Source organism: Crotalus tigris, unplaced genomic scaffold (genome assembly GCF_016545835.1).
Source record: "Crotalus tigris isolate CLP2741 ecotype Arizona unplaced genomic scaffold, ASM1654583v1 scf7180000018287.699579, whole genome shotgun sequence".
NCBI lineage: Eukaryota > Metazoa > Chordata > Lepidosauria > Squamata > Viperidae > Crotalus > Crotalus tigris.
The window spans coordinates 157,363-173,637 of record NW_024096924.1 but is presented as its reverse complement, the minus strand read 5'-3'; the positions used below and the strand labels follow the sequence as shown (position 1 = coordinate 173,637).

General features: G+C 34.4%; 1 protein-coding gene across 7 annotated transcripts in view; it reads left to right on the top strand.

The window, feature by feature from the left end:
- The window catches only part of LOC120310748 (partitioning defective 3 homolog), a 449,365-nt gene that overhangs the window by 414,635 nt on the left and 18,455 nt on the right, over positions 1 to 16,275 (top strand). For 5 of the 7 annotated variants that reach the window (XM_039349526.1, XM_039349525.1, XM_039349522.1 and 2 more), the window contains 2 exons: positions 3,919 to 4,046; positions 10,689 to 12,650. In XM_039349526.1, the coding sequence (XP_039205460.1) occupies positions 3,919 to 4,046; positions 10,689 to 11,112 (552 nt within the window). In that variant the 3' untranslated portion in view covers positions 11,113 to 12,650. Of the gene's footprint in view, positions 1 to 3,918; positions 4,047 to 10,688; positions 12,651 to 16,275 lie in introns of those variants that run through there. The other 2 variants (XR_005557452.1, XR_005557451.1) reach the window with 1 other exon arrangement.

The following is a 16,275-nucleotide window of genomic DNA, read 5'->3' as shown; positions in this document are numbered from 1 at the left end:
TTGAACACACACTTTTTTGGTCCTGCCAAAGAACTACAAGCAGTTAGCTACATCAAAGGGTTTATTTGAGTATATTTCATTTAGATTTACCAGGACAAGTGCTGTTCAATATCCTATTAAACCTTCTGAAGATACTACCCTTTTTTTCCTAATCATTGCCATGTTGGGCGTCCTCTTGCCATAGAGTATCCTGAGGGCCAGAAAATTTGTGTTCTAAATTATATTGAGTATTCTATGATATGTAATTATTACTCTTGTTAATTTACAAGTAAAACAAAACAAAATGTGCTACTTTAAGGATGACACTGCGAAGATATATTTTAGAGGAACTATTCCAAAAATTGATCCCTCTGCTCGTAAGAAATCCTAATTTTTTTAATGTCTTTTTGTCATTGATAGAATTTATCCATATGCACATGTGACATCTTAAAGATTAATAGAACCACTGTGACATCAGCCTTCATAGTTGCAGACCTTTTCATAAAATGCAATCTGAATTCCATTTACAGCATTTTCTAGCTCCAAATTACACTGATTGAATACAGTTTTTTATATTTCTTTTGCAAATAATTAATAAAGGGATATAGCTCTATTTCAATAATATCTTTCTGAAAATCTTGAATGTTTTTGCTATTTTAATCTTATATGCCCTTTGCATAATGCAAGAAACATTTTATTGTAACTTTTTATTTCCTTATCATATTTAGAGAAATTGTATTTCATAATATATTACATTATGTTTCATATTGCAGGAAATATTAGCCTAATGTTGAGATTTTAAAAGCAAATCCCTTAAATGATTTATATATTAGGATGTCAGTATTCCTATCAAGCATTATTTTCTCCTGTGCTTTCATCAAGAAAAGTTCAAATGATAGATACACTGAAGTTTCATTATTAAAGATATAAGCTTATATATATTTGGATAAAATATATTTATAACAGCTTTGATTATTTGATTTAAAAGTTCAACAGTTATGATACATCTCCACATAGACAAGGGCAAAATCCCCTGCAATTAACTGGGTTAAGGCAGAGCCAGCTTTATTTGATAGCTTTAAAGAATTATGATAATTGTACTTCACCTTGTACTGCCCTGTTTGTACAGGTGTTAAGTTATTTGGAAGTTATACTCTGAGCACACAATTTGTACAGGGAACTATATTTTACCATATAATGAAAAGGCTAGTTTTGATATTTGTGATAAATACCAAGCTTAATCATTGTATGTAGATATGATATAAAATGAATATAAATAGTGTTTCTAAAATGTACTGAAAATGCATTTAGAAAATCACCGGTTTGGGTATATTGGTTCATTTTGTATATAGAGTTCCATGTCAGCTATGAAGCCAATTTTCAAATCTACTAGGAATTAAATACAGATAAGATTGTGATCTTCATGTTATTTTTCTTGCCTAGAATTTATCTTCTTACTTGCCACTTTGTGCCATGAAAGCCCTGTCGAGATTGCTTACACATTGTTGTTCATGGTCTTATTCTTATTTTTTCAACAAGGAAAAACATGATACAAACAAACAAAAAGAATTACATCTTTGACTAATGTTCTTTGGGAATTCAAGTTCCAGCCAAGAGCTTAAAGATTTATGCAAGGAACATTGCAAGATGCAACTTTTTTTTTTAATCTACAGTTGGTATAGCAAAAATATTTAGCTCATGTAATTTTTGTTATTTTTGTGACTAGCCAAAGGTAATGATTTATTCTGACACCTTTTTTATATTATTAAAAAATTGGTCAGAAGCATGATGGGCAATGGAGATCAATATCTAGGCGCCATTGGTGACACAAATATGTAAAAATTTTGATTTGGAATGCAAAAATTATAAAGAATATGAATTAACAAATAACTGGAAATAATGGAAAATAGATATGTTGTGTGTCTAAAAACTCAGAGAAAGATAATAGATAAAAATGAAGATTGTCTAATCTTCCGTAGTAGAGTTGATGACTGCATGGAAGTAAACTTGTAGGATCTATTTTGAATGAAAATGTATGTCAGAAAGTATGAATTGGTATCACCTAGATTAATTTGAGTACAATATATAGAAAAGTATAATTCTGAATATTGATGATAGTTCCATGTTATGAAGCAGCAAATGAGAATAGAAGAAACATAAATCAGTTGGAAAAATTGTGCTACATTCTGAATGAATATGATTAAGAATTTTTAAAAAATGAAAAATTGAAAACTATTTTTAAAAGATAAGCTGTTTAGTGGTTCTCTTATACTTCAGGATTCTACAGATGCTAATGCAAGAGCGTATCAAGATTAAAAACGTAAGCTTATGAATTAGAATGTCCTTGAATCAGGAAGCTTTTTCTAATGCATTAAAGTAACTAGTTAAACAGAACTAGTTGTTTGCATGCTTATATCCAGTATTTCTTCCCTTGTAGAATATATGTGCAATTGTCTTGACTTAGTACTGAATTGACCCTACATCTGGTAGAATGCATTCTCAGATCACAAAATTGCCCCATCAAAGTAGCAACTACTTATTTTGAGTGAAACTGACCATCATTGACATTAAGCCACTGTAACCAGGTTGGTGGCTTACCCTGTTCAGAGTCAATGGGATTTCATTCTTATAGATAATATACATAAAATATCTCTTCCTAACAGAGATAAAGCTCTCATATTCATCTGAAAACATTGCTAAATAAAAAAAAGACTATTCAGGCATCCATATTTTAATAATAAGGGAGGAAGTATCTTTTAAACATATTTTCAGTGCTAAACCTTTTGGGTCAAGATAGCCTCAGATTTTTTTAAACCGACAGCTAAGGTTATGTTAATCTATGATAACTGAAGCTACTTCATAAATTTAAACTGAAGGTTTTATGGTTCAGATCAGTCTCTGACTTTGAAACAGTATGTGAAATGCTCTTAGTTTTTAATTGTTCATATTTTTCTCTAAGTGTCATAATTAACAAAGAAGCCAAAATACAGTTAAGCAAAAAAAAAAAAAAAAAAGATATATTTTAAGGGGTTGTATGGGGCAGGGAGGGAAATTCAGTATCAGCAACTTTAACTTATATCACCCTTTCCCAACATGATCCTCTGGGTGATCTTCAAACTACAAATAAACTACCCTAGTTTTTTTTTTCTTTTTGCAAGGAAATGCATTTGTTTCCTCTTCCTCATCTTTTACATTTTCTTTTGCTTTTCCCCTTTTCTCCAACCAGAGGCATACACAGAATCCAATAGCAAGAGGAGTGATGCAGAAGACCAGGGATGTACGTCATTAGGAAAGTTTGCATGCCCAAGAGGTTCAGTAGAGTAAAATTAAATGTATTTCCCCAGTTGATTGAAGCTTCTCTATTGCTCTAGAGAAACTTCAAAGAAGATCAGAAAAAATGCAGATGGCAGTAGTTATTTTAGCATTTAATATTTCATTTACAGAAGCCTGCATTTAAAGGTATCCCAGAAAAAGAGACAGTGGCATTAATGTAAATTTGAGTCTTTCATAGATGATCACAGAATCAGGCCTATACAAAGAGAGCCTTATTATAGTAAAGGTAAAAGGTAAAGGTTTCCCCTGTCCAGTCATGTCCAACCCTAGGGGGTCGGTGCTCATCTCCATTTCTTAGCCAAGGTAGCCAGGGTTATCCGAAGACGCTTCCGTGATCATATGGCCAGCATAACTATTATGCTGAGGTGCACGGAACATTGTTACTTTCCCACCAAAGTGGTACCGATTTATCTACTTGAATTTGCATGCTCTTGAACTGCTATGTTGGCAGGAGCTGGGGGAACTAACAGGAGCTCACCCTATCATGAGGTATTTGGGTCTTGAACTGTCAGTCTACCAGTCAACAAACCCAGGGTCTTAACCGCTAAGCTACCACACCTGTTCTTATTTTCGTACTATTAACAATAATTGTTTTTCATTTTCTAGCCAAATTCAAAGACCTATTCACAGAGTGGCAGACATTCTGTATCAGTAGAAGTTCAGATGCAGAAGCAACGACAAGAGGAAAGAGAGAGTTTCCAGCAGGCTCAGAGGCAATACAGTTCATTACCCAGGTACGGCGTGTATCAAAAACTCTTTAGCCAACTAATAACAATTTCTTCAGAAGGAAATACAGGCAGTCCTCAACTTACAACAGTTCATTTAGTGACAATTTAAAGTTACAATGGCATTTAAAAAGTAACTTATGACCATTTTTCATTCTTACGATCATTGCAGCATTCCCATGGTCACATGATCAAAATTCAGATGCTTGGCAACTGACTCGTATTTATGACGGTTGCAGTTTCCCTGGGTCATGTGATCGGCTTTTGTGTCCTTATGATAAGTAAAAGTCAATAGGGAATCCAGATTCACTTAACAACAATATTACTAGTTTAACAATGGCAATGATTCACTTAACAACTGTGGCAAGAAAGGTCAGAAAGTGGGGCAAAACTCACTTAACACATGTTTCACTTAGCAATATAAATTTTGGGCTCAATTGCGGCTGTAAGTCAAGAACTACCTGTAAACCATTATGGTGATATGCCTTCTTGGTTCAGAAGAACTTCTGTTGGGGCTAAACCTGATCTGGAGTAAAATGAAGTTATGGGATAGAGCAAGACTGCAGTGCAATTAGAGGAGGAATGGGCCAAATTTTGATGCTAGCAACTGTATTTGGAATTCTGAGATTTATGGGGGAGGCAATTTGCTTATTCAAAAAAACAATTTTTGGAATTGACATCTTGATACCATTTCAGCCAACCTTTCTTACCTTGTGAGTTGCCTTCTACAGTTATTCTAATGAACATATATATAGCTAGGAGAAGAACTCAAGCCATTCTCCAAACAGCCATGCATGTTCACCTCATTTTATAAAACCTCCCTGTCCATTAATTTTATTCTAGGTGAATCCCTGAAACAAATTAAGGTTGGCTTTATAAAAAGGGAGCCAGGCTACTCAAATATACAATATTCACTTGTGTGCAGTATTTCTGAACCAATCTTACAAAATTTGCTTAGAATATACCGGGAGATGAAGTTGATTTTCTTGCAGCTTCATTCTACTCAGCCTGGTATTCTCCTGTTAAACTGAACTACAGTTCCAATTGTATGAAATCAGCATGACTTGGTCTGTGAGATAAAAGAAAGTCATGATATAACATATCTGAAGGTATTTGGTTCAGGAAAAAGCTATAGGTCATGGAAAATATCATAGATCATGGAAAAATCTGAAACTCCAAAATGCATAAGGCCTTGTACAATTCAAGTAATTAAGAGAAAAGAAGTATTAATTTGACAATACTTGTGGCAGTAATAACCACTTTCTTCTATTGCTGATAACATTTTGGATGTTAGCACAGATGTGTTTCATAAAAGTATGAACTGAACAAATAGATTGTATGGGAAAATGTGTCATTGGTTGCAATATTTAAATGCTGTGTACAAATAAGCTTTATTTGGAATTGAAGATTTATATATGGAGTGCTGCATGTGGTTCAAAGAGCCAGTACGTTGAAGTGGTTAAGGCACCAAGCTAGAAATCAGGAGATTGTAATTTCTGCCAACTGAAATTACTTTGGACCATTATTTCTTTCTAAGTCTTACAAAATAATAAATAATCCAAAAATCTTGCCAAGAAAACTGCAGGACTTTTCCAGGCAGTTGCCAGGAATACAAAGACACCAAAAACAAAACAAAACCCCAGACAAAACATATAGTCCTCAGTTCAGATGAACTTCAAAAGGATAAAGATTTGCTTGTAACTACTGTATATCTGTATATATAGTAAGTCCTTCAACACATTTTACTAATGATTTAAACTGGCCAATTAGATGAGTTGAATCGTGTAAGAGTCAGCCTTCAAAAACAAGCAGTTCAGGGACAAACAACAGGCTATAGTAAAAAAAAAAAAGTCAAGATAGCAATCACTATGCTGCTATTAAAAAACAATTCATTGTACCATCTTGGTTTCCATTTGGACTTTTTGGGATATATTATCTGGGGATCCCTGACAGTTTGTAAATAGAATGGAGAGCAGAATTTACAAATGCAATGCAGTTCCTTAGAAAAATGGATTTATGTATGGAAAAGTTTTTCATTTAAACAGGGTGATAATGAGGGATTGCTTTTATAAGAATTAAAAAAAAACATGTCTGCAGGGTAGAATGTTGCTACTCTTTGTTATTCCTTTTTGCAATTCATAAAATGGAAATATGATTGAGAAAAGCCCATATTTACTCATTTTTCCTTCCTTAGATGTAGCAATAGTAGCCCTGCAGATGTTATTTGACTACAACTCAGTTTGTTACCTGACTTTATATTGATTGGGGCATATGGGAACTGCAGTTTACAAGATTTGCAGGGCCACACAGGATCCCTACTTAGTCTTCTGTGGGACCAAATGACTGCGGAATGCTCATGAAAGGATCAACTTCAGTTTGGAGGAAAGTGGGTACCATAGGGCTTTGTCTGTTTTTTTGTTTTGTTTTGTTTTTTGTTTTTTTTTACTATTCAGGATTTTTGTCCAAACTGACCCCAATTGAGATAAGCATGAGCAGAAGGCTGGAAAGAATAGGATAGACTTTAACAAGGGGGAGTGTACAGTTCTGAATTTGGGTAGGTAAAAATGTGAGGCCAAATATAGGATGGGCAAGACATGGTGGATGTAAAAAGGATCTGGATGTCCTTGTCAATCACAGATTCAGTGTGACCCAGCAACATAATGCAATTGCTAAAAAGACAATTAATACTCCAAGTGGCCTTGGTAGGATCATAAAGTCCAGATTACAGGAAGTATTTTTGTAGTCCAGATTACTGGAAGTATTTTTTTTAAACCCTATGCTTTTCAGACCCCATTTGGAATAGTTAATTCAGTTCTGTCAACTGTCAATTCTGAAGCAAATTCCAGAATGGCTACCAAGGGGGTGAAGGGTCTGAAAAGCAAATCACATTTTCAGAGTTCTTGAAAATAAGCATGTGCAATGTGTATGTTTTAATCTATAAAACACATAGTGCTTTGTTTCATCTATTAGTTTCAAAGTGTTACCAAATAACCTTTGTAAAGATTCAGAAGATACAGTCAGTTCAGGGCAAAACATTTAATCAAGCTCTGTAATACAAACTATCTATACACAAACAAATTCATAACTACTGCGCTATATCCAGGCATTTATAAGTATAATTGCTATTCATAATTCATAATTTATCTTTCTATCCACAGATCAAATTGTTATAAATAGACTAGCCAATTTTGAACTCCTTTTGACAAGGATATCCAATTAATGTTTGTCATTTTAAGTCCAAAACTCCTTAAAGTCACATTCAGCTCCAAGCTGCAACATATAATTCAGAAACTTTTTTAAAAATGTATTTTAGAATCCTTGTTAGCATTATATACTCAGAGGGCTCATTCAGTTTACCATAAGTCATTTCATGAAGAGCTTCAGAAGCATTGTTATTCTAAGAGGCTTACCTAAACTTAAACAAAAGGACCACATTAGATACAAAAGACAAACACTTCACAATCTCATTGTGTTACATGCAGGTGCACAGAAATTATTATACCAGCTTTTATGGATAGAAAAACAAGGCCACCACAATTGTAACAGATCACCTGAAATATTTTGCATGAGAAAAAACCCTCATAGATTACTTACAATTCTTTTTAGCATCATCAAAGGACTCAGACTTATCTAATACCAGAATATTTAGCAACAATCTCTGTCTCTATTGCCCATCTTTTATTTATTCCTCTAATTTTAAGGAAAAAAAGGTTGTATTATCTCAAGTAGAAAAAGCATTGGGAAATGCAACTCTCTTGAGCCACCTGAGTACAGAGGATTTGGGAACACAAAGAAAAAGGATGCTTGGCCTCTGGGTTTAGGAGTGATCACTTAAAAGGCTCAAAAGATGATAAACTTAGCTCTCCTATTCATGGAACATCTACATGAACTGTTAGGCTGTTGTTTCAGACTGCATTCAAATGAATGATAATAGAATGTGGGTTGAAATACTCATTTTTACATCTGGGCAGGGCTGACTGCTAGGTACGGTCCAAAAAGTCAAGATGGCCACAAAAAAAAAAGTGATTGAAGCTCTGCCTGCTTTTATGAGTGATCACAATCATTTGTGAGCATCATCTTGCCTTTTTTTTTAATCCTGCCCTAAGAATACTCCTGCTTCTGGGATTGTTTTGTGCTCTATAGCGTTCCTACTATTCATTTAAATGTGTTCTCTCCATGGCTGATTCCATTTGCAAGTGTTTAAACAGTTCACGTTAAATGTACATGCCTTTTTTATATATGCTTCTAATACATGGACCTTGTAGCTTCTTTTCATAGCTCCACCTTTTTGCAAGCAGTTCAACTGAATGTCATATGTTTTTGGATGCACATTTTCTTAGTCTGGTGATTGTTGCATGTACTTTTCTTTCATGTACACAATTTTGAATGCATTTCTGACTTGCAACACTTAATGGGTTCAGGGCACACAAATTGAGTTAAGCACCCATTAAAATGCAAATTAAATGAATTTCTCTCCTGTCACTTTCTTGAATGCAGTAAATGGCCTCCATCTTGCAAAACATAGATCCTTCCCATTATAATAATAGTAGTAAAGTTGGAAGGGACCTTGGAGGTCATCTAGTCCAACCCCCTGCTCAGGCAGGAAACCCTACACCATTTCGGACAAATGGCTGTCCAGTCTCTTCTTAAAAACTTCCAGTGTTGGAGCAATTTACTGCTTCTGGAGGCAGGTTGTTCCACTGAGGATTTCCGACTGCGGCCAGTCATTTGGTTAATGCTTCAGATAGTTGAATACATTGTAAACCATTTTTATTGAGAGAAGTTGAATTTGCAGGCCAAGAAAAAAGATAGGCCTTTGGCTATCAAGGTAATTGATTCTATGCATACTAATGTCCCAGTTTGTGGCACCTTTTAAGGGGTTTGAAAGTTCTAATTATTTTAATCATACTAGATGTCAATACCATAATATTCAAAAAACTTTTACACTGAAGAATAGCTGGTTGTCTTAACCAAGCCAAACTAGGCAGAGGCACATTAGGTGGCAGAAGAGAGAATAAAAGTCATCATCTCATAAGAATCTAGCATGATAGAATTATCAGGTCAGTGTTCTTCTAAGATGTACTCATTTTATCCAATGCTATTTGCTGTTAATCATTGTCATATTCCAGTTTAGATTTTCCAGATTTAGCCTATTATAATAACATGCAGATGCTGACTAGAAAATATCTTAATCTTAAAAATCTGGCTATTTATATGAAACATGGAACATAAAATGTACAAAGAAAGCTGCTGCAACATGACAAAGCCCATTTTAAGCCAGTATTTTGCTTCTGAAACTGGTTTACTCAATGCTGGGGCAACAAGTGGAGACCATCTCTTCTCTTGCTACTATTGCCCTGTTATTTGAAGGCATGCTGAATCTAGGTCTAATACTATCTTCAAGACATTGACAGTCCTCTCTTACATGAATTTATCTAGTCCCATTTTAAAAATCCAAGTTAGTACACATTCATTAAGGATTAGGGGTTATTAACTCTACGGGTAATATGTTTATGTTTTCTATGCATAGCCAGACTTTAATTCTACTAGATTTGGATATTGTGATAAATAAAAAGAAAAGGGAGAGGAAAATGTTGATTAGACTGGTATCCACACAACATGAAATGGTATAATAAAGGAAAGAAAAAATATTTGGAACAAAAGTATAGGGCAATTTATATTTTATATCCTGCTTTTGATCAGTTATGTCTAGAGCAGCTGGATTGTATAGAAGACCTGCCATTAAATATGTTAGGATGTGCCAAATGCATCTAACTAATCCACAATCACATCTTCTGCAAAAGATAAGGCTCCAGTCCAAAAGCCGATCTCATATATTGAAGTCATAACAATCTCAGCATTATAATGTAATCATTGTCAGGAAATATAAAGGGTGTAAATAGTTAAATACTTAGCATTATTTTTGTAAACAATAAAAGCAAACTTCCCCTGCTGATCATCAATTTATGTCATATTGATTTGGTACAATTCTTCTTATTCCAGTATATTGAACTCATTTTGGGATGGCTTTCTTGGCAATAATGCTTAAACAATGGAACTCACTCCAGAGTGAGGCTCACTTTGTAGTTTAGATTGTAAAAAATAAAGAAAGAGCTTATGGTCCAGGTCCCTAAAAGACGACTAAACCACGGCAAACATTGAGACTATAATAGTTTCACATTGGCCAATAGATACTTCCTGAGGCCCACCAGTCAAACATGGTACAGTGGTTAAAATGCAGTACTGCAGATTACCTCACTGTTCACTTCAGGAGTTCGATTCTGATTGACTCAGCCTTCCATCTTTCCAAGGTCGGTAAAATGAGGACCCAGATTTTGGGGGGCAATAGGCTAACTCTGTAAACTGCTTAGACTGGGCTGTAAAGGATTGTGAAGTGGTATATAAGTCTAAGTGCTATTGTTATTGCTATCTAACCATAACAAACACTTATTTGTGATTAATTTATGTTATTAATTTATGTATTTATGTATTATTTAAGATCATATAGGATAAAGGCTTTATTGAAGATAGAATGAGTACAACATAAAGTAAAACAGAGCTTTATAAGAATAAAATACACATTTAAAATGCAAGTAACTCTTTTTACATAAGTGTATATATATATATATATATATATATTTCTATTTTTAGACAAAGTCGGAAAAATGCCAGCTCTGTATCTCAAGATTCTTGGGAACAGAACTATCTTCCTGGTGAAGGTTTTCAAAGTGCTAAAGACAACCCTCGGTACTCCAGTTACCAAGGCTCTAGGAACGGCTACCTCGGGGGCCACGGCTTCAATGCTCGAGTCTTGCTTGAAACACAAGAGCTCCTCCGTCAGGAACATCGGCGGAGAGAGCAACAGCTGAAAAAAAAGACTTCTTCTGAAGGGCCCAACAACTATGACTCCCATAAGAAAACTCAGGACCCTAATTATGCCACTCCCAAAGGTCCTTTCAGGCATGATGTACCACCTTCACCATCTCAGGTTGCCAGGCTGAACCGATTACAAACACCAGAAAAGGGAAAACCTTTTTATTCTTTAGTTGAAGAAAAAAGTCAGCGGCCCATGTAATAAAGGAATTTTTCATATAGAGAGACTTACATTACGGAACTCTATGTTTCAAATGGAGGGACTCTTATTTTGTTTTTCAGTGCCTTTAGCAAGATGGACAATGAATTGGAAGGCCTTATATATACATATTTTTTTTTGCCATTATCTTTCAAGTGTTATATTCACAAAAGGATTATCCATTATTTGACAATCATATTTGAGGCAAGCAATGAGTCTTGGCTATCAAGTATCCTAGCCAGTTTTTATTATAAATAATTGCTCATCAAATTACACCATTAGTGTTGTTCAAAGAGATACTTTTCTAGCATATAACATTGATTGTTTTCTAATTTAAAATCCCATTGCCATATTTTGTTTGTTTGTTTATTTCCCTTAATTTGAAGAAAGCAAGTACTTATCAGTTATAAGCAGTGAGCCAGGAATCTATTCTACTCTAGTCCTTGTTTTCTTTCTGATCATTATTTAAATGTCTGTTCACTAAAATACTGTTTTTCTATGACTTCATTGGTCATTCTTGAGTTCTGCACAAAACTTTATGCTCATTCCTCATTCATTTATCTGAGAGACCTTGTTACATTTGTCTCATACCTTAACATATATATACCTTATATTATTATGAGGCATTGTATTTATAATTTATATCAGCTAATGGTGGGGAGGGGAAATGTTTGTCTGTGGAATGGTCAATTTCTCCAGAGTGGTTTAGCCAAGTGTCTTTTTTTATTAACTGCTCCCAATTATGTACAATTTCAGCCCCCCCCCCCAAAAATTAAAGATAAATGATTGCTCAGATATTCCATACTTTCTAATAATTTAATTTCTCATTATTTTTGTTAGAAGGAAGAAATGCAGGACAAAATAAAGTGAAAATCTATTTTTTGAATTAAAACTAGCTTTTGTAAGCCTGTCTTTTTGACAGTTTGTAAAAACCTGTGGACATTTTGTGCTATGCTTCCATGTTGCTATATTTTGCCACTTAGAACAATATTTGGAATCAAGTAAAATATAAAATAAGAGAAAAATGTGAAAAAATTGATATACATCATCATGAAAATACTTTGGTGTTAAAAAAATGAAAAAAGCTGTGAGGATATATTTTCAGTGCATTTTGAATATACAGAATTTTCCTTTGCAACAGCTAGTTTTATGTTTTGAGGGTCTGAACATTCATCTATTGTTTTATAAGTGCCTGAAGTGAAAAAGGCTTGAGATTAAAAATGAGGCATATCATCCTTAAATGAAAAAATATTAACGGTGTGTTACTGTATGATTGTTAATTTGCCATTAAAAAAAGGAATAAACCTGCCCATAATGCTTTTGCTACAAAGAATACTTTACTTTTGCTGTTTCAAGAATATATGTGAATATTCAGTATATTCCAGCAGTGTCTTCTATATTTGTTTGCTAATTTTGTTTGTTAATATACTCAAGTGTTAAAGATTTGTTACTAATGTAAGCACAGTGACATCTGACGAAAATGGCTCTTTTTCACATAGCACTGGGAGAAATGGTGTAAATACAGAAATTTAGAATAAAAACACTGTTTGTGTCTTTATTTCAACATTTTTTTGAAGTTTCAGAAGTTCCACCCATCATTGCTTGATTTTTTTTAAAAAAAAATACTTTACAGATGTTCTTTTATCATGTTTCCACAGATTTAAATTTCCCTTTCTTTAACCAATTATAGAAATAACTTATAAGAATGGAAAGAAAATAATCCCTTGTATCTGTATTCAAGCCTTTACAAGAAGAAAAGCAAAAAGAGGAAGAGGAACAGAATATGAATACAGATGTTGATCATATCTGAAATATGGATAGCTTTGTTATGCTGCACTGGTCTTCCCATTTGCGGCAGATTCACGTATAGGTGATCCTGGACTTACAACAGGTCACTTAGTAACCAAAGTTAAAATGGCTCTGAAAAAAGTAAGTTATGGCCACTTTCCCACACTTAACGACTGTTACAGCATCCCCATGGTCTCATGATCAAAATTCAAATCCTTAGCAACTGATTCATATTTATGAGGGTTGATGTGTGCCGGGGTCATGTGCCCCACATTTTGCATTTTTCTGACAAGCAAAGTCAATGGAGAGGCCAGCCACATTACTAATTTAACAACTGCAGTGATTCACTTACAACTGTTGTGAGAAAGGTCATAAGGTGATAGACAGACAGACAGACAGACAGACAGACAACCTTTATTGTCATTTTTTACTGTGGGAACAATGGCACACATTAAAAATGGGAAAAACTCGCTATCTTGCTTAGCAACAGAAATTTTGCACTCCATTTTGGTTGTAAATTGAGAATTGAGTATTCAGCATTTCTTGTGCATCCTTCAATTTACAACCAATCACAGTTATGTATTGGCATCCACTGCAGGGACTGATGCTTCTACAAAAGGATGGTATGGGCTGGTGGATATGATTTTGTCCACAGAAAACATGGCTTCCTTTCAAAATTGCTGTAATCCTAAAAGTTATACTAAACATATAGCCGTCAATAGACTTGCAATCTCAATATATTGATACATTGATACATCCGAGACAGATTGTCAGTCATCTAATGATTGCAAACAAATCATGAAATGAGTGTATGGGAACCCTCAGCTAATTTTATGATCAGCGCTGTTTTTTAAGGATTTTGCCATAGTTATGGTTATCACTTATAAACTAGCCGTTTCTTTGAGTCAATATGTAACTATTTTGCTAAATGAGAATGCAGCATTCCTCTCTCTTCCCCCCCCCCCCAACTTCCTTCTCCAATTCTGGTGCTCTTGCCGTAGATCACATTTCTCATACTAATGAGATTCAATCTCCAGGGAGCATATAGTAATGAGAGTGAGCCACTTTTCATATAAAATTGCCTTTTGTTCTGATTAACAGGTTTGCATACAAAAGCTAATGGTAATTGGAACAGAGAACAAAGATCCAGGGTCATGATAAAAAGGAAATATGTCTGTAGACTTGACAGGTTTAGGGTTCTCAACTTCATCCAGCTCCTTTTATTGGTTGCTGTGAACCACCTAGAATACAATCTGAGGTGGGCAGTCTTCTCTCTTTCTCTCTCTTTTTGTCTCTTTCTGTCTCTTTCTCGCTAAAGAGATTAGAACAGGAACAGCTTCTTTTTTCTGGAACATAGTTCTTGGATCTCCCAAAAACCATCTTCTTCCTTTTTAACCTTTCTGCATGTTGATATTTTTTGACAGCTCTTTATTATCCAAGTCATTTCCCCCATCTATTGTAAGTAATAAATCCTTCAACCATAATCTGTGTCTCTTCTGTATTGTTGGACATATCCACTTATATATTCTAATACCTGCAACTACCCCCAGTATGGATTATATATATCCAGGCATAATGGATAAAATAAGATGAATATCAGTAATCCCTGTGTTTCATAAAGCAGAGGTCCCCAACCTTTTTGGCACCAGGGACTGGTTTCATGGAAGACAACTTTTCAGTGGACTAGGAAGGGATGGTTTCAGTTTTAGTCGCTCATCCACCACTGATCTTCAACTGTGTGACGTGGTTCCTAACAAGCCAAGGACTAGGACCAGCCCATTGGGGCATAAATGCATAAACTGATATAGGTAGTATACCATATATACTGTCCATATTGCATAATAAATAGGAATAAAATCTGACCTGGATTATATACCTTCCTACATCTTTTCTTGTGGGAAAGATCCAAGAAGATAGTTTAAAGGTCTCCCGCCTAAAAGATAGTATTTGGAGGAACTCAGTACAAATGCCAAATCTCAAAGAGTTTGTTATGATGATTAAATTTGTAATTCAGACTTCAAAGGTAAGTGTCCTTGTTTCATAACATGATAGTTATTGGGATTCAGCTTTGGGATTACCTACTATTAAGAAAAATGCAGATTTAATGAATCATATGGTGAGTTCCTATCATCTACATTCCTAGATGACTTCTATTGCAACTTTGTCAAATATAGCTCAAACAATAGAGAAGCAATAATTCCACATAAGGTTCATGTAAAAATTTTAAACATTTTGGTCCATATGAGGCCAGGATAGAGATATATTTGCAGGAAATGAATTCTTAATAAGATTTATTTGTGTGTTATCATAATAAATTGGAGCTAACATGGAGTTTAGAAGATTTCAGGACTGGAGATTTTATTATGAATTGTCAAATGTCTCTCCTGGCTCTGAAATTAACCACAGTTTTTTCTGTATTGAATGTAAGTGCACAGATCAATTAATAGCATATATATGCTATAAGTTTCATCAAAGTTCTATCCATTCCACAATTTTTAGTAAAACAAGAAAATCTTCATTCACTTTTGTGTTCAACACAATCAAAATATTTGTTACAACAGTGACCACATTTTTTCCGTATGGTATGAATTTTGTATTCAACTTTTTGAATAATTTGATTTTGGCATACAATTTTTGAACTAAAACTATTTTGAGATCATTTTGGGAATCATATGCCCATTTGTGCAGCAATGGATTCCAGCTTGATGGATCCCATTATTCTCTGAAAAGAAATCTGTGATGAAATTTTCTACAGTCCAAATTCCAGAGCTAGCCTCAAACTTCCTGAATTATACTATAACTTTTTATCAAAACAATGTCTTAATATTATTCTACATTTCATGGAAGAAAGGGGGATTATTAAAATTTGGCTGGCTTATCCTACCATTAAAACATGTTCCCCCAATTGCTTAGATACTGAAAGAAATAGTAGTTCCAATATTTTACAAAAAGGTTTAGAGGACTCTGCCACAATATACAGTTAAGATGGCTAGTTGTGCAGAATTATATAAACTCAAAGTGCAATTGCCAGTACAGTACAAAGTATATAACATAGCAGAAATATGTATTTCTGAATTAATTCATGATACTGGTTATATGATTAACAATAGCAATAGCACTTAGACTTATATATCACGTCATAATGCTTTACAGTACTCTCTAACTCTTAGAGTCAGCATATTGCTCCCAACAATCTGGATCCTCATTTTACTGACCTTGGAAGGATAGGAAGCTGAATTAACCTTGAGTCAGTCAGGATCGAACAACTGGAGGTGAGCAGAGTTAACCTGCAATACTGCATTTTTACAACTGTGCCACCACGGCTTCATTAGGAAGACTGTTCTTCATTGACTTCCATTCCTTTTGTGTACAGTGGCA